This window comes from Aquarana catesbeiana, linkage group LG10 (genome assembly GCF_042186555.1).
Source record: "Aquarana catesbeiana isolate 2022-GZ linkage group LG10, ASM4218655v1, whole genome shotgun sequence".
Taxonomy (NCBI): Eukaryota; Metazoa; Chordata; class Amphibia; order Anura; family Ranidae; genus Aquarana; species Aquarana catesbeiana.
Window position 1 is genome coordinate 130,665,819 of NC_133333.1, and position 25,005 is coordinate 130,690,823.

At 44.9% G+C, this 25,005-nt stretch overlaps 1 protein-coding gene across 3 annotated transcripts; it reads right to left on the reverse strand.

The window, feature by feature from the left end:
• Positions 1-169: 169 nt before the first annotated feature.
• Positions 170-24,293, reverse strand: LOC141110894 (uncharacterized). Of its 3 annotated transcripts, none has more exons than XM_073602657.1 (2): positions 24,170-24,293; positions 170-3,982 (listed from the first exon to the last, which is right to left on the reverse strand). In XM_073602657.1, exons 1-2 carry the CDS (start codon positions 24,189-24,191, stop codon positions 1,809-1,811), a joined length of 2,196 nt encoding a protein of 731 aa, XP_073458758.1. In that variant the 5' UTR covers positions 24,192-24,293; the 3' UTR covers positions 170-1,808. The 3 variants fall into 3 exon arrangements, with proteins under 3 accessions (XP_073458758.1, XP_073458759.1, XP_073458760.1); XM_073602658.1 differs by lacking the exon at positions 24,170-24,293 and adding an exon at positions 23,700-24,022; XM_073602659.1 differs by lacking the exon at positions 24,170-24,293 and adding an exon at positions 17,563-17,793.
• Positions 24,294-25,005: the final 712 nt, after the last annotated feature.

Sequence of the window (25,005 nt, forward strand, 5' to 3'; positions counted from 1 at the left end):
GTGGCGATGTTACACTTTTTGCCAGGGGTTGTAGTTCTCACGAAACTCAGTGAACCTATCCTTTTAAAGATGGCATTGAAAATTTTGACATCCACCTACTAAAAATACCACTCTTCATGGCAATCAAATACAGAATATACAGCAAATAAAAATCCTGGCAACTTGAAACTTTAGATCCTAGTATAAAAAGTTTTATTTCATACAGTTTATAATGTTAAAATATTTTTGTGAAAATAAATAGGCATGCAATAACGGTGTTTTCAGCTGTGAAACTAAAAAAATTATGTCAGAAGAAACCAAAAATTATGGCATTATATTGGAAATGTTTCCACTAGGAAGTGGGGTGGGGGGGCCATATCCAGCAGCAGGGTTCTCCCAAAATCAGGTGAACTGAACCCAAAGAGGACAGCAATTCATTACGCAGTCAAACACAAAAGCCACTGACTGCATTGGTTTTATGAAATGCTGGATCCCCAAGTCCAGTTTCCACAAGGTCAGTTCTCACGATCAGTTTTTTTTGACAAACTGGGACAGTTCACCCTGAGACATTTACTAAAGTTGGTCAGTCTAAAAGGGTCAGTGTTATGGTATTACAGGGAAGGGGGAAAAACCCTATTGCACACCCCTAGAAGTTATAAATAATGCATGCACTGTCACAACAGCACAGGTTGGGCTGCTTCATACATTTTTTTTTGCTTTTTTTTTTAAACTGTACCACTTTCGCATTATTAGGATTTAATAAACTACAGAACCCAGTTTACTCTTGACCAAGGATATATGCTAAACCAAATTAAAATTTTGTACAGAAACTACATAAGCCATTGCATTCAATTTACCAACTGTTTGGCCACTGTACACTAATAAGGACTTTATTTTACTTACAATAAAGAAATGTAGAGCTACCCTTGAGGCATAAACATCAATTTCAATTAATTATTTTTGCTTCTACTAAACAAAGTCATAGTATTTTCAACAATGGGTGTTTAAGACCCATTTACCTAGACCCCCCCACACCTAAGAGGAGGAAAAAAAAAAAAAAAAAAAAAAAAAAAAAAATCACACATCCAAAACATTTGCAGCGGTGCTAGTTTTCCTAACACTTTATGTGAAACTTTGGTTGACTAAAATCATTAGTAAAAAAAAAACATACTTCTAGCATTCATGTGGAATACTGCATACAGCTTCTGTAGATGGGTAAGGCATCTGTTAGCAATGACTGTCAAATTAGGTACTGCAAACATCTGTAAGATTCTTGCAAATAGAGCTAGTCTAAATTTAAAACTGAATAGGGTCCAAACATCGGTATCATCGATTTTATAACGTAAAGTTTTTAAATGGAATTGGAACAAGATGGAGAAAAAAAAAAAGTGGAATAAAATTACCATTTTCCAAAACTCCGTATCTCATCTACATGTTTGGTGCATGCATATACGTGACACCAAATTTGACTTTGATTAAAAATGTATTCACATCTCAAAAGAGGTTTCAACTATAAAGAAAAGCTCCTCCACTGAATGCTGTGCAAATGCTTTACCTTTACACAAGCATAAGATTTTCAGGTCATATTCATCATACCAGTTACAGAAAACCTAAAACTAATATCCATACTTTGAAAATAATTTATGGGAAAGCTTGGTTAAAAGGCATAACAATTTCCTACTGTTACAATGACATGAAGCTTAGTGTAGCTGTTAAAGCTATTATCATTTCCATAAGAAAATTATCTAACGTGCTACAATAGTTCATAATACAGCACTGTCTGATTTATACATTTTGTATAACAGTAAGTGTGTAAACAGGTTACGGTCTCACTCTTGAACATGATGAACAGATTTCATATGCCGCTTTACTCGACGCTTTTCCTGAAAGCTCTTTCCACAGAGTGGACAGTTGTGAGGACGTTCACCTGTGTGAACTCGCTTATGCTTAGAAAAGTTGGAAGAATTATTAAACCTTTTATAACATATGTCACACTGAAAAGGCTTTTCACCGGTGTGGATGCGTTGATGGCTAGACAGGGCCGATGACTGTGTGAAACCCTTACCACAAACTTGGCACACAAAAGGTCGTTCCCCTGTGTGGACCCGCAAATGTTCCTTTAAATCTGTAGCCCTTTTAAACCGTTTATCACATACAAAACAAATGTATGGTTTGGGATCCATTTCCAAAAACTGTAAGTCATCTTGGTCATCGAGAGAGTCATCAATCTGGGAATCCCAACACTGCATGGATCTTTCAAAAAACATTTCATCGGATTCTGCTAGGTCTGCAACACTGCAAATACCAGCTTTTAAATTATGAGCGTTTCTTACATTCGGTGTAGGGTCCTCAACACAAGCCATTTCCTCTTCTAGAGAGTGAGAATACTCTAATTTTACATCTGCTGGATTGATGAGACCTTGATTCTGGCACTGAAATAAACTTTTGGCAGGAACAACATTATCCTCATAATTATCATCATCTTCAGTAGTGCTATCATCTGATATTTCCACGTATATCTCATGCTCTTTTGAACCATGTTGCACTTTTTCAACTTTAAATGAAGTAGTGTTATATCCATAGTCCATAGCCTTTGTCAGTTTTGGCTGGATGCATTTTTCCAAATTATCTTTACATGCATTTCCTTTGGCTTCAGCATCATTATTGGAGACGGAGCTGTCTGAATCTAAAACTACATCATCCTCAATAAGCACCACCTCTTTTGTCTTGGTTTCTGTCATTTTGGAAAATGCTGCATCTTTGTCTTTCATGGCGCTAGACATTCCTGCACATGACAACTGCAAAACATCCACACCTAATACTTTGTTTCCATTCACTTCAATGGGGTCTTTTTCTAGTATGACCTTGCAGTCGTCGTCATCCAGCATCATTTTGGGTAATGTTCTTGGATGGTGGTTATTACTCAAGCTGTTGCTGCACAGGATGGCGCCAATGCCCTTTGGAAAGGCCATACCATTTTTACTTTGAAGTGGCTGCTTTTCGGGAGACAAGCCATTTTCTACTTTAACCTTTGCAAGGATGTCCTTCATGGAATGGGTACGCTGGTGCTTTTTAAAATTGGAAGAATTGTTAAAGGTTTTGCCACATACATTACAGTGAAATGGCCGTTCCCCAGTGTGTATGCGCATATGCCCAGTTAACACTGAAGACTGAGTAAAACACTTCTGACATATTCTACAACGGTAAGGTCTTTCCCCAGTGTGGACACGCTCATGGTCTTTTAAATCAGAAGTACGCTTAAACGCTTTATCACAGTACGTACAAGCATAGGGCTTTTCGTTCAGGAGTAGACCACCTGCTTGCATTTGTTGAGCTAAATCTAGTGTTTCGCCATGAAGACGCCTATGTTTTATAAAATTAGAAGCATCTTTAAAGAGTCTTCCACATACTTCGCACTTGTATGGCTTTTCCATTGTATGAGTACGTTTATGAGCCAATAAGGAGGAAGATTGTGTAAAGGCTTTGGCACATAACTCACACTTATAAGGTCGTTCACCTGTGTGGGCATTATAATGATCTTTCAGGTTGGAAGAACTCTGAAACTTCTGACCGCACAGCTGGCATTCAAAGCGACTGCTGCCATTATGGAGCTGTTCGTGGAACATCAGCTCTGAAACATAAGGAAATGTTTCAGAACAAATACTACATTTTAGTTCCATGCTAGACACCGGCTGCTCCTGATAATATTCAAGGTCATTAATCTCTTCTTTGACTGTTAATGTTGGGTTATCTGACCCTTCTAACTTTTGCAAGCTTCCGATTTTCATTGCCATTCCATCATGAAGGCTTTGTACAGAAGTACTCATCACCATTTGGCAATTGAATGGTGAAGACTTTGAGCAAACTTCAGTATTTGTAGAACACGACTTCACCTTCACACCGTCCTCACTCTCCAATCTGTTGAACAGTTCTACCTGTGTAGTAGAGTGATTATTCATAGTGCTCCCGCTTGGAAATTGGTCTCTCTCCAACATGAAACACCCTAAAATAGAAGTAAAAAAAAAAAATATAACATTAACCACTTGCCACCCAGGCCAATTCTGACATTTCTCTCCTACATGTAAAAATCATAATTTTTTGCTGGAAAATTACATAGAACCCCCAAACATTATATATGTTTTCTTAGCAAAGACCCTAGAAAATACAATGGCGGTTGTTGCAACTTTTTATCTCGCACAGTATTCGTGCAGCAATTTTTCATACGTTTTTTTTTTTTTTTTCCCAAAAAATAACACACAAAACAAAACAAACACTAAAGTTAGCCAAATGTTTTTGCATATTGTGAAAGATGAAGTTACGCCGAGTAAATAGATAGCTAACATGTCACACTTCAAAAAATAGCACACGGTTGCGGGATGGCGCCAAAGTTCGGTACTTAAAAATCCCCATAGGCGACGCTTGAAATTTTTTTTACTGGTTACATGCTTTGCGTTACAGAGGAGGTCTAGGGACAAAATTATTGCTCTCGCTCCAACGTTCGTGTCGATACCTAACATGCATGGTTGGAACACCATTTTCATATGTGGGCGGGACTTACATATGCATTCGCTTCTGCGTGCGAGCACACGGGGGACAGGGACGCTTTAAAAAAAATTTTTTTTTTTTTGTTTGACACTTTTTTGAAAAAAAAAAAAAAATGTGATCACTTTTATTACTATTAATCTGCCCAACAACCAATTGGCCAAAGAAAAAGAAAAAAAAAAAAAAAAAATGCAAATCGCAGCAAAATCACGTTTGCAAAAATCAAAAACGTACAGCAAAAAGCACTGCAGAAACAGATCAAAAGCAAACAGCATAGGTGTGTACCGAGCCTTATGCTGGCCACATAGATCAATTTTCAGACGAGAATATTCATACGAAAAAAATCTTTGTATAGTCGCTGAATTAAAAAATGTTTGAAATTTTCACTTGCTTTTAACATTGTTTTTAAAATGAATGTAATTTCTGAACAAAAACCACACACATTGTCTGAAAATTCCTGACCAAGAAGTTTTCTATCATTTCTAAATTTTCCCGTCACTGTGGTTGAAAACTAACGTCGATTTGACCAAACTAACAATTAGAAAAAAATCGAACGAACATTTAAAAAAATTTTTTTTTTTTTAACAAAAAAAAAAAAAAAAAAAAAAAAAAAAAAAAAAAAAAAGGGGGAAAGATAAAAATGTTCAAAAATAAAAATAAAAACTGCGCTGCAGAGCAAAAAAGGTCAAAGGTAAAAGCTGCACACAAAATACACCAATATCTGTGTACCATGAAAAATAAAAAATAAATAAAGTGCGCTAATTATATGAAAATACACACATAGATGTGAATACATGTGGGTAGTAGTAAAAACCACAATCTACTGAGAGCAAGTAAATGACTCCATGAGTGGTAAAAATATATAAGTGCAAAACATAAAAACTCAAATAAAAAGAAGAAACAAAAAATGTGTACATGTGAAATACAATGATATTAATAGCGTGAAAATCTGAAAATCAAACAAACTCAGTCCATGGGTTCAAATATAAAAAGTTCATCAGTGAAAAAAAGCTTCCATCCACTATACAGCTCAGCAGCAACTAATCCCCCTATGAGTGGATTGACAAAGGAGAGAGATGTGCAGGATAGTGCACATCCACTGGCGGTGACTCCAATAAGTGAGAAAGTGATAAAGGTGGACTCTTACCCTCCGTGTTGGACCCCCTCCTTGGCAGGGTCTATCAGGCATGCAGATTTTTGCCCTCTGCAGGGACCATGTAATGAGAAGATCTCCCCAGCAGCTGTTAGGAATGTTGTCTCCGATCCGGGCTGGTCCAAGTGAAACGCCTGGAGAGGGGACTTGGACCAGCCCGGATCGGAGACAACATTCCTAACAGCTGCTGGGGAGATCTTCTCATTACATGGTCCCTGCAGAGGGCAAAAATCTGCATGCCTGATAGACCCTGCCAAGGAGGGGGTCCAACACGCAGGGTAAGAGTCCACCTTTATCACTTTCTCACTTATTGGAGTCACCGCCAGTGGATTTGCACCATCCTGCACATCTCTCTCCTTTGTCAATCCACTCATAGGGGGATTAGTTGCTGCTGAGCTGTATAGTGGATGGAAGCTTTTTTTCACTGATGAACTTTTTATATTTGAACCCATGGACTGAGTTTGTTTGATTTTCAGATTTTCACGCTATTAATATCATTGTATTTCACATGTACACATTTTTCGTTTCTTCTTTTTATTTGAGTTTTTATGTTTTGCACTATTTTTTTACCACTCATGGAGTCATTTACTTGCTCTCAGTAGATTGTGGTTTTTACTACTACCCACATGTATTCACATCTATGTGTGTATTTTCATATAATTAGCGCACTTTATTTATTTTTTATTTTTAAAGATAAAAATGTACCCTCTGATGTTTTTCAGTTGCTAAGCTGCATTTCCTTGCATCATTTTGCAGCCAAATACTTCAGCCCCTCCATATTATGGAAACTGTGTTGATTGCAATTTTTACTATAGGGTTACATTTTAAAGCCCAATCTTTTTTTCTGAAATTAAAGCGACAGAAAAGTTTATTTTTTTAAATAGACGTTATACTTGCCTGTTGCGCAGTCCCTTTCCTCCTTTTCTGGGGTCCCCTACTGGCACTCCTGGCTCCTCCTCCCTTTTGAGTGCTCCCATAGCAATCAGCTTGCTATGGGGGCACTCTTGCAGGCTTGATCCTAAGCAAGGCTGTGTGCATCTATAAACACATACAACAACGCCTTAGGCTTCCGCCTCCGAGTCCTGTGAGGAGAGCGAAAGAGAAATGCTGCTGCTCTCAGGCACAGTGCTGGATCGAGACACAACTCCGGTAAGTATTTGGATGGGGGAGAAGAGCTGAGCATGGAAGGTTTTTGTACTTCATGCACAGAATGCATCAAGTTAAAAAAAAAACAAAAACCTTATGCCTTTACAAGCACTTGGAGCGGTCTCCTAGAGAGAGAGAGAGGAAAAAAAAAAAAAAAAAGGGAAGAAGAAAGTTCCCTTTGTATGACATGCAAATAATTCTGACAGTCCTTCTTTCCCATTTCAAGCTGACCATGCGAGGCATGAGAATTCATCCACCCCAGTGTGGTCAGTCTGCATCTCTGCATTCTACTTGGGATCACATATTGCCTGTATACCAATGGTTAAACTTTTGCCGACACACCCCTTGCACGGCCCCTCAGTGAAATTCTGCACTTTACACTGGACTGTCTGTGCTGCATTAAAGCTGCTGCAGCAACATGCCTCCCATCATCACAAGGGGGCTGATTTACGAAGCATTTGCGCCATGAGTTGCGGTGCACGCCGATGCGCAAAGGACATTTTCGTATTTACAAAACAATTGCACCATTTACTATTCTCTTCCCAGCGCACGGGAGGAGGCGATCGGTACGCCACTATAGACATGACGCACGGCATCTTTAACTTAAAATGTAAACAAGCTGGAAGTGCCAATATTTTGGGGGTGATGTGAGGAAGTATAGTAATAACTGCCCAAGTAACAAATATGCCCAAAATACAATGAGAAAGTAACTTTTTCTGAACAAGCCTGCTGCGCCGGCAAATCCATTTGAACTGCGGGAGGTCAATTTATGCACCGCGCATGCACAAACAGCATTTGCGCTTGTTCAAATGCGTTGGTTCACTGCGCCGGCAAAATCTTAGTAAATGTCAAGCAACGTAAATGCATTTGCATAGGTTGAAAGGGCACACCTCTAAATTTTTTTTTTTTTAAACGCTGGTTCACTTCGCGGCTATAATGAAATGTCGGTCCGGCAATACTCATAAAAGTTCATTGATAAAAACAGCATTAAGAAAAAAAAAAAAAAAAAAATATATGTCGTGGGGTCCCCCTAAAAATCCATACTGGACCCTTATCCGAGCACGCAACCTGGCAGGCCGCAGGAAAAGAAGGGGGTGGGGACGAGAGAGCGCACCCCCCCTGAACCGTACCACGCCACATGCCCTCAACATTGGGAGGGTGCTTTGGGGTCCCCCCCCAAAGCACCTTGTCCCCATGTTGATGACAAGGGCCTCATCCCCACAACCCTTGCCCGGTGGTTGTGGGGGTCTACGGGCAGGGGCTTATCGGAATCTGGAAGCCCCCTTTCACAAGGGAAACCCCAGATCCCACCCCCCCTGTGGGAAATGGTAAAGGGGTACAAAAAGTACCCCTACCATTTCAGAAAAAAAAAAAAAAAGGGTCAAAAATGACAAGAGACAGTTTTTGACAATTCTTTTATTTAAAGGCGAAGAAGATGGAAAGAAGGGTCTTCTTCCTCCGATCCTCTGCTTCTTGCTCCGGTGTTCTCGTCCGGCATCTTCTTCCCCGCTTCGTTCTTGGGCCGCTCCGCATCCATGGGAAGCTCCCGCTGTGTGACGCTTCTCTTCTTCTGACACTTCTTATATAAAACAGAGGGCAGGGCCACCCGGTGACCCCGCCCCTTCTGAAGCACGGTTCCGTTATATAAATGTCAGAAGAAAAGAAGCGCCACACAGCTGGAGCCTCCCATGGATGCGGAGCATCCCAAGAACGAAGCAGGGAAGACACCGGACGAGAACACTGGAGCAAGAAGCAGAGGATCGGAGGAAGAAGATGGAGGAAGAGAGGGAAGGAAGAGAAGAAGGAGACCCGAAGAAGATGGAAAGAAGAAGGCTTTAAAATAAAGGAATTGTCAAAAACGGTCTCTTGTCATTTTAACATTTGACACTTTTTTTAATGAAATTGTAGGGGTACTTTTGTACCCCATTACTATTTCACACGGGGGGGGGGCGGTATTCTGGGGGGTCCCCTTATTAAAGGGGGCTTCCAGATTCCAATAAGCACCCCACCCTCAGACCCCTACAACCACCGGGCAAGGGTTGTGGGGATGAGGCCCTTGTCCTCATCAACATGGGGACAAGGTGCTTTGGGGAGACCCCAAAGCACCCTCCCAATGTTGAGGACATGTGGCCTGGTACGGTTCGGGGGGGGGGGGCGTGCTCTCTCGTCCCCCCTCTTTTCCTGTGGCCTGCCAGGTCGCATGCTCGGATAAGGGTCCGGTATGGATTTTTGGGGGGACACCCACGCCATTTTTTTTTTTTTTTTTTTTTTAATTTTGGCGCAGGGTTCCCCTTAAAATCCATACCAGACCTGAAGGGCCTGGTATGGAATTTCGGGGGAACCCCCACGCATTTTTTTTTTCCTTAATTTTGTTTTTTCTTAATGCTGTTTTTATCAATGAACTTTTATGTGTATTGCCGGACCAACATTTCATTATAGCCGCGAGTAGTTTTAAATAACTTTTATTCCTTAAGGGCCAGTTCACACCACATGCAGTCCAGTGCATTTTTTGTCTGCAACAAAAACGCATGGAAAGTAGGTTATATGGTTTTCAATGGCATAGTTCACACCAGTGCTTGCAGTTCCAGTGCGTTTCCAGTTCCCAAAAAAAAAAAAAAAGTAGAACATGCTGCATTTTTTATGCACTGGACTGTACTGGAACGCTGTAAAATGCATCAAAAACGCACACTGCAACACACTTGTCCTTATTTAAGGTTAAGAAAAAAGAGGGGGGGGGGAGCACTGGACTGCATCAAAAACGTGCATGCAGAAAAGCACCTGGAACGCATCCGGACTGCCTTAGGGCCAGTGCATCCCAGTGAATCCCTTAGGGCAGTGCACACCATAGAAACGCAGTCCGGACACGTTCCAGGTGCTTTTTTGCATGCGCGTTTTTGATGCAGTCCAGTGCTTTTTTTCCCCCCTTTTTTCTTAACCTTAAATAAGGACAAGTGTGTTGCAGTGCGTTTTCGGTGCATTTTTTATGCGTTTTATAGCTTTCCAGTACAGTCCAGTGCAGAAAAAAAAATGCAGCATGTTCTACTTTTTGTGGAACTGGAACGCACTGGAACTGCAAGCACTGGTGTGAACTATGCCATCGAAAACCATATAACCAACATTCCATGCATTTTTGATGCATACAATATGCACTGGACTGCATTGGTGTGAACTGGCCCTTAAGCAGTTTGGCATATTTAAAGGCATTTCTCCTTGTTTCGTTTTTGGGGTTGTCCAATTGGTGACATTGAAATATGTCCCTTAGGGTGGGACCTGGGCCCCCATACCCATTTTACGGCCAATAACTAGAAGATAAGCCAGCCAAGTGGGGACTAGTAAAATTACCAAGTAAGTTCCCTTAGACTGCAATGGTATTTGTTGTATAACTTTTGCACATGTTAGGCTCTTTAGTTGTCCCCCTGGACTGGGGTGTGTTTTGTCCCATCTGTAATTTTGGTGCATGCTGGATGATGTGCTTAATTTTGGACAGGGGGGGTGGCTTATTTTGTGCTAGCTGCATTTGGGTTGTTCTGGGCATGCTCAGGGACTTTTTTTTTTTTTTTTTTTTTTTGTGCTTTTTGTGTGTGAACAGCACTTGGATGTTTCTGGGCATGCTCAGAGTGAGTTTTTTGGGTTAGTAATTTAAAGGACATCCTTAACAGGTGTGCCCACTTTGAAGTTCTCTCTACATTGGGTGAACTTGCATTTTGTGCGTTTCATGGTCTGTGCATGTGTTTGCAATTGCCTCAGTAGCACACAAATTATTGCTTGCCATACACTATACGAAAAATCGGCCGAAAAAACGTTCATATAGACACTTCGTTCGTTTTTCGGCAAGTTAATGGGCACAAATCGATAATAGTTTGTGACGTTTTTGTGGAAAAAAAAAACCAACAGCAAGTTTGGAAAATTTCTGCTGAACCTACGATAAATTGAACGGTCTGCACTAGGTATATGTAAAAAAAAAAAAAAAAAAAAAAGGAAGAACAAAAAATGATTTATCGGTCATTACATGATGGCACGATCGTTTGCGTTAGTTTTTGGAAAATGTGTTCGGCCAGCATAAGTTGTATAAAGCTTGCAGATAGCATTCTTTACTTTGCCCTGAAAAGAGGTGTGTGTGTGTGTGTGTGTGTGTGTGTGTGTCAGAGTACTTTTTGGGTGTCCTTATCAAGTTTCGAACACATGTATTTTCTCTTTGTATTTTGTTTGTTATGTTGTTGCAAAACAGATGTTTTTATGCAATTTATTTTGTTACTTTGGTTTGTTGTATTTTTTTGGGTGGTAGTTATTTTACCATTTTTATGTTGGCAATGTTTGTTGTTTTTACGTTGTTCACTTCGATTTAACTGTCTGTGCTGCATTATTTTTAAAATTCTTTCTCAAGATGTGCCTGATGTTGTTTTAATCCTTAATAGATGTCCATTTGTGGGTGCACTCCTTTTAACTCCTGGTAATTTACACTGCAAAAGGGTCAAACCTCAAACATTCTGTTAGTGTCTCAAATTAAACATACATGTGTGTATTTTGCCTTCCTTGCTTCTTTTCCAAGTCCTGTTTTTTTTTTTTTGACCAATAAAATTGTTTCAAATTTTTTATGTTTTATGTGTGTTCTTTTCATGCAACAGATTTCCCAACTGCAGCTTAACTAGGCTGATTGGCATGTCTTAGACAAATCCCTTTATTTTTTTTTTTAGTTTTAAGTTACTTTCCTGGTGCCTTCATGCTGCCATGGATAGTGACCAGGAAAGTAACATTTCAGAGTGGTAAGTATTCAATTTTCTTTTTGAGCAGTGGTTTTCAGCCTCAGTCCCCCCCCCCCCAAATCTAAAATAGCTGTCCAAAACACAAAGCCATTGACTTTGATTTAAAGCACCTGTGCAAGATGAAGGAAGGAAAACCTGCAAGCATGGACTGTTGGCGGGTACTTGAGGACAGGGTTGAGAAGCACTGATTTAGAGCACTGAACTAAAATCAATCTCAAGACAATCCTATTTTAATTGTGGACTTTGAGGGAAATCAATAATTTTTTTTTTTTTTTTTTTAGGTTGGGCTTTGTGTCCCTTTTCTTAAAATTGGCTTTGCTTCCTGTCACATAGCCAAACAGGAAGTGAGAGTAAAACCCTAACAATATTTTTCTTTGGGGACACAGGTCAATCTAACTAGTGTCCCCATTATGCAAAATTGCACTTCAGCACTTTGTTGTGTACACCCCAAATTGTTAGGTATTTTGGGGTTTATTAAAGGCAAATCCTTTCTGCAATACAAGTGTAGTTGATGCAAATCATAGGGGGAAGCACTGGTTATTTTATCATCCAATCATGTAGAGGCAAAGATGCTGTTTTTTTTTTTTTTCTTTTCCTTGCATGTCCCCCTCAGATCTCCAGCAACTGCACTTGTAGTGCAAAGTGGATTTACCTTTTAGTAAATAAACCCCAAGATACATAATAATTTGGGATGTACAAGGCAAAATGCTAGATTGGCCTGTGTGTCCCCAAGGACGTACATTGGTAGGGTTTTACACTCACTTCCTGCTTGGCTATGTGACAGGAGGTGAATAATTTTGAATGAGAAATTGCCAAAATTTGGGAGTTGTCTTCACCCTATCATGGGTGTAGACATCTGACAAAACTTCTAATCCCTCTGCAGTCCATCCCCAACCAAAAATAGGAAAGGATTTTAATTAGTTTAACTTTGCAAAGACACATTCCTAAGTTCAATTGTGATGCATGTTAATGGCCCATTTAGACCTTTAATAGAAAGTCATCAGTTGCCTTTGACTCTAAACATTCATTTTTTGGCCAGTCCTAGAAATCTGCATCTGTTTTTCTATTAACCACTTGGTGTCTGTGTTATAGCCAAATGGCCACAGCGTGGACCTGAATTTCTGGGAGGCTGTCATAGGACGGGCTCCCCGTGGGCTCCCTGCAGGGCACGCACTTGGGTGATCACAGATCGAAGTAAGGGCCAACCCCGGCCCCTTACCACGCAATTAGCTGTCAGCCAATGACAGCTGATCACATGATGTAAACTAAAGCTCAGTAATGGTTTATATTTTCTCCTCATGCTGACAGCATGAGGATAAAAATAAAAGCTGATCACCGGCTTAAGTGCAAGGGACACTGGTCCCGAAGAGGCAATTCGGCCTCATCTGTGCCCACCAGTACCACCTGCCAGTGCCACCTATCAATGCCCACCAGTGGTCGCAAGCAGTGCTGCCTATCAGTGTAACCAATCAGTGCCCATTTAATATCAAAATATACAAAATTATTTATAAAAATCTGTCTTTTTTTTTAACACAAAAAAAAAAAAAAAAAAACACACAGAGGTGATCAAATACCACCAAAAGAATGCTCTATTTGTGGGAAAATAAAAAAACATTTGGCTAAGTAAGACCGCGCAATTGTCATTCAAAGTGCCTCAGCGCTGAAAATTGATCTGGACAGCAGGGGGGTTTAAGTGCCCAGCAAGCAAGTGGTTAATTTCCATGCAAAATATGGATTTCTGTAATAAAGATGTGTGCCCGCTGTGTATACATGTGCGCATGGGCGTAAACAAGTCGCACACATATGAACATTACTCATTGTAAGTCATGGGGTACAACTTGTGACACAACATTTCAGTCCCAAGTGGCCTTAAGCTCTCTTTCCACTACTGCGAGTTGTGCGACTTGACACATGTGAAGTCGCAGGACAAGTCAAAACACATGTATTTCAATGTTCCCCCGTTCTAATTGGTGCAAATCCAAAAAAAGTTCTTGCACTACCTTGCACTACTTTGTTCCAACTTCAGTGCGACTTTTTCTCCGATGTTTTAAACCAGTCGCATGACATGGCATTAAGGCTCGGTTTCCACTATTGCAAGCCCAAAGTCGCGTGTTTTCTGCCGCGAGTTTCCTGCAACTTTTTGCCGAAACATGAAGCAATGCCTGTGTATTTTTGAGGTTATGGACCTCAAGTCGCATCAAAGTGGGACCAAAGTAGTGCAGGGACTACTTTGAAGTTGCTGCGACTTGAAGTCGCACACATATAAACGGTACTCGTAAATCATGGGGTAGAACTTGTGATGCAACTTTTCAGTCCCAAGTGGCATGACAAGTCGCAATAGTGGAAAACAAGCCGAAAAAGCACATTGTAAATCACGCAACTTTGGGGTGGAAACAGAGCATTAGGCTAAAGCAGTAATAGGAAGATGCACCGTTAAGGCCCGTACACACGATCTGACTTTTTGACAACAAACATGCAAATTAGCTGTTTTGAAGCAACATCCGACCGTGTGTACGCTCCATCGGACAAACTTTTTCTATCGGACTTTTGTTGGCTGTGCGAACGCACAAACTTTCCGGCAACAAAAGTCCGATCGTGTGTACACAAAACCAGACTTTTGTACAAACTACAGTACGCAGCCGCGAGAATGTTTCCAGCGCGAACCCATCGCGCTGGTTCTCGGCAATAGGGTAACTGTACATATCGTACTGGCTGCACTAAGAAAAACACATTTTCCTATTGCGGCGAGTGAGAGGGAATTCCCCTCTGGGGGCATACCAGGCCCTTAGGTCTGGTATGGATTTTAAGGGGAACCCCCTATGCCGAAAAAACGGCATGGGGGCACCCCCAAAATCCATACCAGACCCTTATCCAAGCACACAGCCCGGCCAGGAAAAGGGGAGGGGACGAGCGAGCCCCCCATGTTGATGAGGACAAGGGCCTCTTCCTGACAACCCTGGCCGTTGGTTGTCGGGGTCTGCGGGCGGGGGCTTATCGGAATCCGGGAGCTCCCTTTAATAAGGGGGCCCCCAGATCCCAGCCCCCCACCCTATGTGAATGAGTATGGGGTACATCATACCCCTACCCATTGACCTAGGGAAAAAAGTGTCAATAAAAACACTATTCAGGTTTTTAAAGTAATTTATTAAAGTAATTTATTAGGCAGCTCCGGGGGTCTTCTTCCGACTTCGGGGGGTCTTTTCGGCCTCTTCTCCCGGTGTCTGGTTCTTCTGCCGGCTTGCCGATATAGTCTGCCGCTCTTTTGCTAGCAGTGGCTCGGACTTCTGCGTCGTCTTCTCCCGATGTTGACATGATGCGCTCTCCCGCTGTAATGCTTTGAGGAGCGCTCCGCAATGACCCCCCCCACTAGTGGCCGAAAAGGGTGACCCCGCCCCTTATGACGTCACAGTCCAGCATGCCCCAGGACTGTGGCGTCATAAGGGGCTGAGTCACCTGGTGACATCACACAGTGACCACGCCCCATGCCTATATAAGTTGGCGCAGATGGCATTACAGCAGGAGAGATCTTTGTGTCAAACATCGAAAGAAGAGAAGAGGGGAGAAGACGAAGAAGACCGGGCCACCGCTAGCAAAAAAGCTGGAAGAAGATAGCGGGGGGAGTCCGGCAGAAGATACCGGAGAGCAGAAAAGAACCGGACAGCGGGAGAAGAGAACGGAGAAGACTGGGCCACCGCTAGCAAAAGAGCAGAAGATAGCGGAGGAGCCCGTCAGAAGAACCAGAGAGCGCGGAGAAGAACCGGACACCGGGAGAAGAGGCCGGAGAGTGGGGAGAAGATCCGGAGAGCGCGGAAGAGACCCCCGAAGTCGGAAGACCCCCGGAGCTGCCTAATAAAAATTACTTTAAAAACCTGTCTAGTGTGTTTTTTTTCTTGACACTTTTTCCCCCCCAGGTGAATGGGTAGTGGTACCATGTACCCCATACGCATTCACATAGGGTGGGGGGCCGGGATCTGGGGGCCCCCATATTAAAGGGGGCTCCAGGATTCTGATAAGCCCCCCGCCCGCAGACCCCATCAACCAATGGCCAGGGTTGTCGGGAAGAGGCCCTTGTCCTCATCAACATGGGGACAAGGTGCTTTGGGGTGGGGGGGTGCAGCACACCCCACTTCCCCAAAGCACCCATCCCCCATGTTGAGGGCATGTGTCCTGGTACGGTTCAGGAGGGGGGGGGGCGCTCGTCCCCACCCCCTTTCCTGACCGGCCGGGCTGCGTGCTCGGATAAGGGTCTGGTATCGTTTTTTCGCGTAGGGGGTTCCCCTTAAAATCCATTCCAGACCATAGGGCCTGGTATTCCCCTGGAGGGGGAACCCATGCCGGTTTTTCTCGTGCTGCTTTAATAGGAAGATGTGTTTTTTCCTATTGCAGCGAGCGCGAGATGTACCTCGCCGAGAACCAAAGCGATGGGATTGCGCTGGAAACATTCTCCCGATGTTGACATGATGCGCTCTCCCGCTGTAATGCTTTGAGGAGCGCTCCGCAATGACCCCCCCCACTAGTGGCCGAAAAGGGTGACCCCGCCCCTTATGACGTCACAGTCCCAGCATGCCCCAGGACTGTGGCGTCATAAGGGGCTGAGTCACCTGGTGACATCACACAGTGACCACGCCCCATGCCTATATAAGTTGGCGCAGATGGCATTACAGCAGGAGAGATCTTTGTGTCAAACATCGAAAGAAGAGAAGAGGGGAGAAGACGAAGAAGACCGGGCCACCGCTAGCAAAAAAGCTGGAAGAAGATAGCGGGGGGAGTCCGGCAGAAGATACCGGAGAGCAGAAAAGAACCGGACAGCGGGAGAAGAGAACGGAGAAGACTGGGCCACCGCTAGCAAAAGAGCAGAAGATAGCGGAGGAGCCCGTCAGAAGAACCAGAGAGCGCGGAGAAGAACCGGACACCGGGAGAAGAGGCCGGAGAGTGGGGAGAAGATCCGGAGAGCGCGGAAGAGACCCCCGAAGTCGGAAGACCCCCGGAGCTGCCTAATAAAAAATTACTTTAAAAACCTGTCTAGTGTGTTTTTTTTCTTGACACTTTTTCCCCCCCAGGTGAATGGGTAGTGGTACCATATTAAAGGGGGCTCCAGGATTCTGATAAGCCCCCCGCCCGCAGACCCCAACAACCAATGGCCAGGGTTGTCGGGAAGAGGCCCTTGTCCTCATCAACATGGGGACAAGGTGCTTTGGGGTGGGGGGGTGCAGCACACCCCACTTCCCCAAAGCACCCATCCCCCATGTTGAGGGCATGTGTCCTGGTACGGTTCAGGAGGGGGGGGGCGCTCGTCCCCACCCACTTTCCTGACCGGCCGGGCTGCGTGCTCGGATAAGGGTCTGGTATCGTTTTTTCGCGTAGGGGGTTCCCCTTAAAATCCATTCCAGACCATAGGGCCTGGTATTCCCCTGGAGGGGGAACCCATGCCGGTTTTTCTCGTGCTGCTTTAATAGGAAGATGTGTTTTTTCCTATTGCAGCGAGCGCGAGATGTACCTCGCCGAGAACCAAAGCGATGGGATTGCGCTGGAAACATTCTCGCGCGTAGGTACTGCTGTGTGTGCGCCGGTGCACACGCTCAATTAAGGATTTATCTGGCGCACCAATTGAGGTCTGAACCAGAGCAGTGCATTCATCTTAGTAAAATGACCCCCAAGGAGTCCTTATGCAGCTGGGTACAGAGGGCATATATTTTTTTTTTTTTTTTTTTAATGAAAGTATTTAGAAACTATAAACATGCACACAAACATTTAGATTTTTAACTGAATTAATTTTTTTACAAGGTAAAATATCCCCTAAATTGGTAACTATGTTTACTTTCTTCCTCCTCCCATTTTATATGCGCAATCTTTATTTTTTGCAAATATTTTATAACAAGGAAAATCTCTGATTACTAGGGAGCTTCTAAAGACAACATGCACCAGTACTTCGGTGTCTGGTTGAAGAAGGGAGAAGGGGGAATGAGTTAACGTACCAACCTAATTCACTTCTGTAAGATTCAGGTTTAGCTTTTGCGCTCTTTAACCACTTCAGCCCCGGAAGATTTGGCTGCTCAACGACCAGGCGAATTTCTTTGCAATACGGCACTGCGTCGCTTTAACTGGCAATTGCACGGTTGTGCAACGCTGTACCCAAACAAAATTGATGTCTTTTTTCCCCCCACAAATAGAGCTTTCTTTTGGTGGCATTTGATCACCTCTGCGTTTTTTTGCGCTATAAACAAAAAGTGACAATTTTGAAAAAAAAAAACAAAAAAAAAAACAAACACAAACAAACAACACATCTTTTACTTTACTATAATAAATATCCCAAATTAAAAAAAAAAAATAAATAAATATTCCCTCAGTTTAGGACAATTTGTATTCTACATTGTTTTTTTTTTTTTTTACCAAAAATATCGCAATAAGCGCATATTGATTGGTTTGCGCAAAAGTTATAGCGTCTACAAAATAGGGAATAGATTTATGGCATTTTTATTATTATAATTATTTTTTTTTTACTAGTAATGGCGGTGATCTTCTATTTTTATCGGGACTGCGATATTGCGGTGGACAAATTGGACACTTTTGACACATTTTTGGAACCATTGACAATTATACAGCGATCAGTGCAATAAAAATGCACTGATTACTGTATAAATGTCACTGGCAGGGAAGGGGTTAACACTAGGGGCGATCAAGGGGTTAACTGTGTTCCCTAGTGTGTGTTCTAACTGGGGGGGCACTGACTAGGGAAGGCTAGAGATCGGTGTTCATACTTGGTATGAGCACACGATCTGTCTCCTCTCCCCTGAGAGAAATTGGAATCTGTGTGTTTACATACACAGATCCCGGTTCTCCAGCGGTCATCGCGCCGCCGGCACTCACATCAGCTTCAGCGAGGCGCCGTGGGTGCGCGCCCCCCATAGGGGTCAAAAAGTGAACCGAGGAACAGTTACGTAGTTTCGCCCAGGGGAGCCAACCTTCCGCAGTACAACTGCGGTGGCTGGTCGGGAAAGGGTTAACTAGTTTATCTCTATAGACGTGTCTGGTACGTCCACAGTATAAAACAAACTCACAGGTGCTAGGTTGTTTTACCTTTTATCTGCAGGCTCCAGGCTTTAATGTAAAAGTGATCTGGGCAGCTGTCGAGCCACCTGATCACTTTCACATAACTGGCACATAGTGCCCCCGGAGCATGGGCAATTTACTGAAAACTGTGAACTCAGCACTTTACACTCATTTCTGTTTTTCCTCCTTTTATTTTATAGTGAATAACCAATCTCTGTATATCACGGTCTTTTTAACTTTGTACATCATTCTATGCACTGCTTGCAGCAAAATATTAAATATAAAAATGAATACATTCATTCTAAGCAAAGAACTTGCAACTCTTAGAGAGACTGTTCCATACTGTTACTAGTGCCTGAACGCCTGGTTGTGTGTTTACTGCTAATCTGCGCAAGACTGCATTTTGTAGTTGGGCCCTTGTGTTCTTTGTACTGCAGCAATTGGCTGACCGAAAGCGACAGCCAATTTGATTGCATGCAGAATAGTGTCAGTGCATGGAAATACTGTACTCACCAGAGCAGATTGGTGGGTATGGTAGACCAGTCCGCTGACAAACTGCAAGTGGTGGCACGACATTGTGAATAGTTTGAGGTGTGTGTGGGCAGTGAGAAAATTGATCACACAAGGATACTAGCATGCAGGATCCCAGAAACTCATGGGAATCACTAAGCTGCTACACAACCCTCATGGCCTGTGTGCATTGTGTTTAGTGCATTGCATTTTTACATGCACACTACTATTGAACTCTATTAGAATGCACATTTTGATGCTGCATCTTTGATGTTTTCATCAAAATACACATTATATTAGAGTTCAATGGTACTGCACCTAGAATCAGGTCTAAAACATGCATAAAGAAGTGACGTACCAAAAACACATTGCACAGATGTAAACCGACCCTTGGAGTACACCAGATTGTAGGATTGTACATCTTCCTGTGTCCAGCCAGCTTGGCATAATTCTGGTAAGTCTCCCTCTAGTGGTGGCACTGCAGGATATGATAACTAACCACTTCCAGCCCTATAGCCCAAAGACAGCTATAGCACGGGCTCGCATACCCCTGCAGCACAGATCTGCAATCGCCATGTCCTTTGGACACAGACGATCACAGGTCAGGGTAAAGAGCCAATCACAGAGCTCATTACCATGTGACCAGCTGTGTCCAATCACAGTGTAAAAAGGATTTGCTGGTTATCGGCAGTCCTCTCCTCACGCTGAGAATGTGTGAAGAGAGCCGATAACTGGCAAATCCACACAGGGGACATCTACACTGATAATCAGGGCACTGATCATCAGTGTCCCAATTACAAGTGCTGACAATCTGTGCCCATCAGGGCTGCAGAAAAAATACTTTAGAAAATTTCAGTGTTGCATGACCGCGCAATGCTCATGCAAAGCGTAACAGCACTGAAAGCTAAAAACTAGCCTGGGCAGGAAGGGGGTGAAAGTGCCCAGTAGGCAAGTGGTTAATGCGTGGTTTTCCACCGCTACCCAGGTCCAGATTGGATTCTCATGATAATCTACCAGCATGCAAGTTGATTTCCAGGGAAGACAACAGATGGCGATGCCTTGTCCACCCTTCCTCATCCCTGCACCCCGTCTGTGAGTTACTTTTTAGTCCTGGCCATAATAAATAGAGAATACATTTAGAAAACCTTAATACAAATCACAGAGATATTTAATGTCTGTTAAAGAAATAAAAAAAAAAAAAAAAAAAAAAAAAGGGAGGGGGGGGGGGGGGGGGGGGGGAAGAAGGTTCCCAACCTGTATAAATGTAATCAGCATTGTCACAACAATTTTACACTATCCTAAATCAAGGCTGAGATGTGTATCTTGTTGAACTAAATATTATCAACACTTACACTGCTGGCCATACATGCACAGAATTTCGGACGTTTGCAGACTGAATGATTATTTATCGGTCGAAAGCAAATTGGCCACTGACAGATTAAACTCGTTTCCATGATCAGAGTGATCGTTGGACAACAATAAAAACATACATAAGTCATAGAAGACAGAAGATTCTTTTCGATTACAACATACACATTATAGTTGAAACAGTAAACGTTTTCGCTTTGGATCCATCGACATTAGCCAGGCCCACTGTCGAAATCGTCAGTAACATTGGATCCACTAATGGCACGACTGTCAAAGGATCTTTCTGAAAACTACCAGTTTCAGACGAAATTCTGTGTGTGTATGGCAGCAGTTTTTTATTTAACACCCCTCCATACTAGTTTATTGTGTTTTCAAAAAGGTCAACAAAAGGCCACCCCATGTTTGTCCTATTTGTTGTACATAGGAAAAAAAAAAAAAATTTCTATGGACATATTTAATTGTGCTTTTTGAGGGGACAATTACCCTACCTTGTCTGGCGGCATCTTAGACCCAGCCATACCACTATGGTAAATCACATAATGGAGTATGGTGTTGTGCAAGGATTGAACTATCTACATTAAGTGCTACTCAGCACCAAACTTCCTTGCAATCATTCAAGCAAAAATCTCTGCATAGTTAGCGCAGCAAACTGTTACCAGGATAAGGAAGGCCAAGTCACAGCTTAAACTTGTTGCTACAATACGCCAACAAAAACAAGTTGCTTTAGGGCTCGTTCACATTGCGTGTGCAGAGACTTGCAAATTTCTGCCCCCGATTTCCACTGGGGCACATAAAAACATTCCATGTGTCCTGTTCACAACAGAGCAGAGAAGGGCAGAAAAATGTAGCATGTCTGCATTTTTTCTGCACATCACCTGAACTCTTCACTCGGCTCCACTGTGGTGCATTGAAATTAATGACATGCCACTTGGTGGCATTTCAATAAAGTAAAAAGAAAAAGCCTTGCGCTGTAAGGATGCAAGGCACCTCCCCTCAGTGCCATTCAAAACAGATGTTTCAATGTGTGGGCCACTGTGAAAAAGTCCAAAGTACAGGACCTACAAGTAAACGATCACCATTCCAGTCTAAACTATTATGCCAACTGGATTTGATGCAGCATCTCTCAATTAATATTTCCCATTACAGGACACACCATGCATGTTCTGCTGGCTCCAACCATAGGAGCTGTAGTGCTCCTAGACTACTGGCATTGACATCATCAAAAACCATACTAGCAGTTCCTAGGGTAACATGCTCCACAGGTCCAGCCAGATGCTCTGTACATTACTGACCTTCCCCACAAGCCACACCACCCCTCCCTGCCAGCACAGAAAACTGCCACACTGCCCGCCAACTCCTGCCACACCACCCCTCCCGGCAAGCGCCAACTCCTGCCACACCACCCCTCCCGGCAAGCGCCAACTCCTGCCACACCACCCCTCCCTTCCCATGCACTGCTCCTAGTACACCACACAGGATGTTTTCTGCTTCTTCCACACAAGCCACACTGGCCACGTGCTTCCCATCCCACACAAGCCACATTGCCCATGCTTTGCATTTCACAAATACCCATACACTGCTGCTTCTACCACAACCCATGCCCCCCCCCCCCCCATCTGCTTTTTCTATCATGACCTAGGCACTGCTCCCCCAAACTATGTCCCCGTGTGCTACAGTTTCTGCCATGAGCCATGCACTGCTCCCAACCCCCCCACCCACCCCCAAAATGCACTGCTCCCACCTTCCATGCCCTCTGCCCCATGCACTGCTCCCACCTTCCATGCCCTCTGCCCCATGCACTGCTCCCACCTTCCATGCCCTCTGCCCCATGCACTGCTCCCACCTTCCATGCCCTGCTCCCCCATGCACTGCTCCCACCTTCCATGCCCTGCTCCCCCATGCACTGCTCCCACCCTCCATGCCCTGCTCCCCCATGCACTGCTCCCACCCTCCATGCCCTCTGCCCCATGCACTGCTCCCACCCTCCATGCCCTCTGCCCCATGCACTGCTCCCACCTTCCATGCCCTCTGCCCCATGCACTGCTCCCACCTTCCATGCCCTCTGCCCCATGCACTGCTCCCACCTTCCATGCCCTCTGCCCCATGCACTGCTCCCACCTTCCATGCCCTGCTCCCCCATGCACTGCTCCCACCTTCCATGCCCTGCTCCCCCATGCACTGCTCCCACCTTCCATGCCCTGCTCCCCCATGCACTGCTCCCACCTTCCATGCCCTGCTCCCACCCTCCATGCCCTCTCCCCCATGCACTGCTCCCACCTTCCATGCCCTGCTCCCCCATGCACTGCTCCCACCTTCCATGCCCTGCTCCCACCCTCCATGCCCTCTCCCCCATGCACTGCTCCCACCCTCCATGCCCTCTGCCCCATGCACTGCTCCCACCTTCCATGCCCTCTGCCCCATGCACTGCTCCCACCTTCCATGCCCTGCTCCCCCATGCACTGCTCCCACCTTCCATGCCCTGCTCCCCCATGCACTGCTCCCACCCTTCATGCCCTCTCCCCCATGCACTGCTCCCACCTTCCATGCCCTCTCCCCCATGCACTGCTCCCACCTTCCATGCCCTCTCCCCCATGCACTGCTCCCACCTTCCATGCCCTGCTCCCACCCTCCATGCCCTCTCCCCCATGCACTGCTCCCACCTTCCATGCCCTGCTCCCCCATGCACTGCTCCCACCTTCCATGCCCTGCTCCCACCCTCCATGCCCTCTCCCCCATGCACTGCTCCCACCTTCCATGCCCTGCTCCCCCATGCCCTCTCCCCCATGCACTGCTCCCACCTTCCATGCCCTCTCCCCCATGCACTGCTCCCACCTTCCATGCCCTGCTCCCCCATGCACTGCTCCCACCCTTCATGCCCTGCTCCCCCATGCACTGCTCCCACCCTTCATGCCCTCTCCCCCATGCACTGCTCCCACCTTCCATGCCCGCCCCCCCCCCATGCAGTGCTGCCCCCTCTCCCCGGTCCGCCCCATACGTCCCCGGGTCGGTGCCCCCCATGCACAGCACACCCCTCATAGCCCTCAGCCATGTCCCCGGCCCCTCCATCCTCCTCTGCACATGTCCGGCCTAGAGCCCCGTGTCCAGTCATTGTTGTCCCCGGGCTCCCTTTGTCCCCCGGCGCCGTGCCCGGGCTTTCCCGCTCCCCCGCCTTGCCCGGAACACTTTACCTTCCCCCGCCGCACAGAACACCGAGGCCGGGCCGCCCCCTCCGGTCCAGTCAGCTCCGGCAAACTTTCAGCCAACTGAAGTACACCTCGCTTCTAGCAGCTCAGCCATCTTTAGCTCCTTCCCATCCCCCATAGCGCCTCATTCCAGCGGCCTTATCATCCCTTTAAGTGGAGAGCCTTAAAGGGGATGGCGGGGGCTTTGTTATCTGCAGACAGGAACTCCTCCTGGCCGTCCTTAAAGAGGCCGCTCACATTCCTCCAGCGACAGATGGTCCTTGAGGGAGACAGACGACTCCCACTCAGCACGCCGGGCCCGAGACAAAGGCCTGTGCTCAGTCCACACACATAGAGGCGCATTCTTCCCGGTCCATTCCCTGCCAGGGGACAGGGAGCCAGTCAACCTTTATAGGAAGTTTAAGTGAAGTGATCTCAGTTCTCCCCTATAGATAATATGGGGCAATAAATATTACCTCCACTCCACTGACCACCCATTTGCAGCCAAAGCTCCCTGCTCCTCTCCTTTCTCAGAGGTCCCACTCACATGAAAAACAAACAATTGCAGTGCCATGAATTCCAAACACAGCCAGGAAACCCGCTTTGCCACGCCAAAAAATGTGAAAAAAGCAATGCTCACCACCACAAATGGCGCATAGGGCAGCCTATTCAGGTGAATGGGCTGCTGTATGCCGTTGCACGAAAAACATGACAAAAAAAGCGCAAAAAAAAAAATACACAGATGGTAATAGGGCCTAGGCCCCATTCACACCTAACATAGCTGCAATGTGCATTTTTGCACCCTTACTTTGGCAAATTTTCCACGCAGTGTCATTTCAATGGGGTGCCTACGCACAACAAGCACACCACAGAAGCTCATGGAGCATTTTGCCGTGTTCTCGATTGTGCATTTTTACCACAATTGTTGCATATTTTTGCACTCAGCTAAAGTAAACACGCATTTGTTTCCTGCATTTGGGGTGTCAATAACAATTAATGACATCACAAGCATGACACTTGTTTTTCACACATTCTGGAAATGCACATTTCTGCACGTATTCCCAGAATACACAGATGGGAACGGAGCCTTAAAACATACCCTTATACCCTGGGTGCCCACTCTCCTCAACCCTCCCCTCCCCAGAATCTAAATGTCCCAACATTCATGCCTAGGCAGGAATGGTGTCCTCTCTACTCTGAAGCCCTTGGGATCAGTACGTCATATTTCCCTGGACCCATCACTTTCCATGCACAGTGGTTCTGGCACACGTCATAAAGGGGTTGCGGCCCTGGCACACATCATTAGGGGGCT

What these genes read in the sequence shown, in the direction of transcription:
- LOC141110894 (XM_073602657.1), bottom strand. Translation starts at nt 24,191, where the DNA reads ATGGGTGGTCAGTGGAGTGGAG. An exon ending in GGGTGGTCAGTGGAGTGGAG is followed by an intron (nt 3,983 to 24,169) that starts GTAATATTTATT and finishes CTTCTATTTTAG; the next exon opens with GGTGTTTCATGTTGGAGAGA.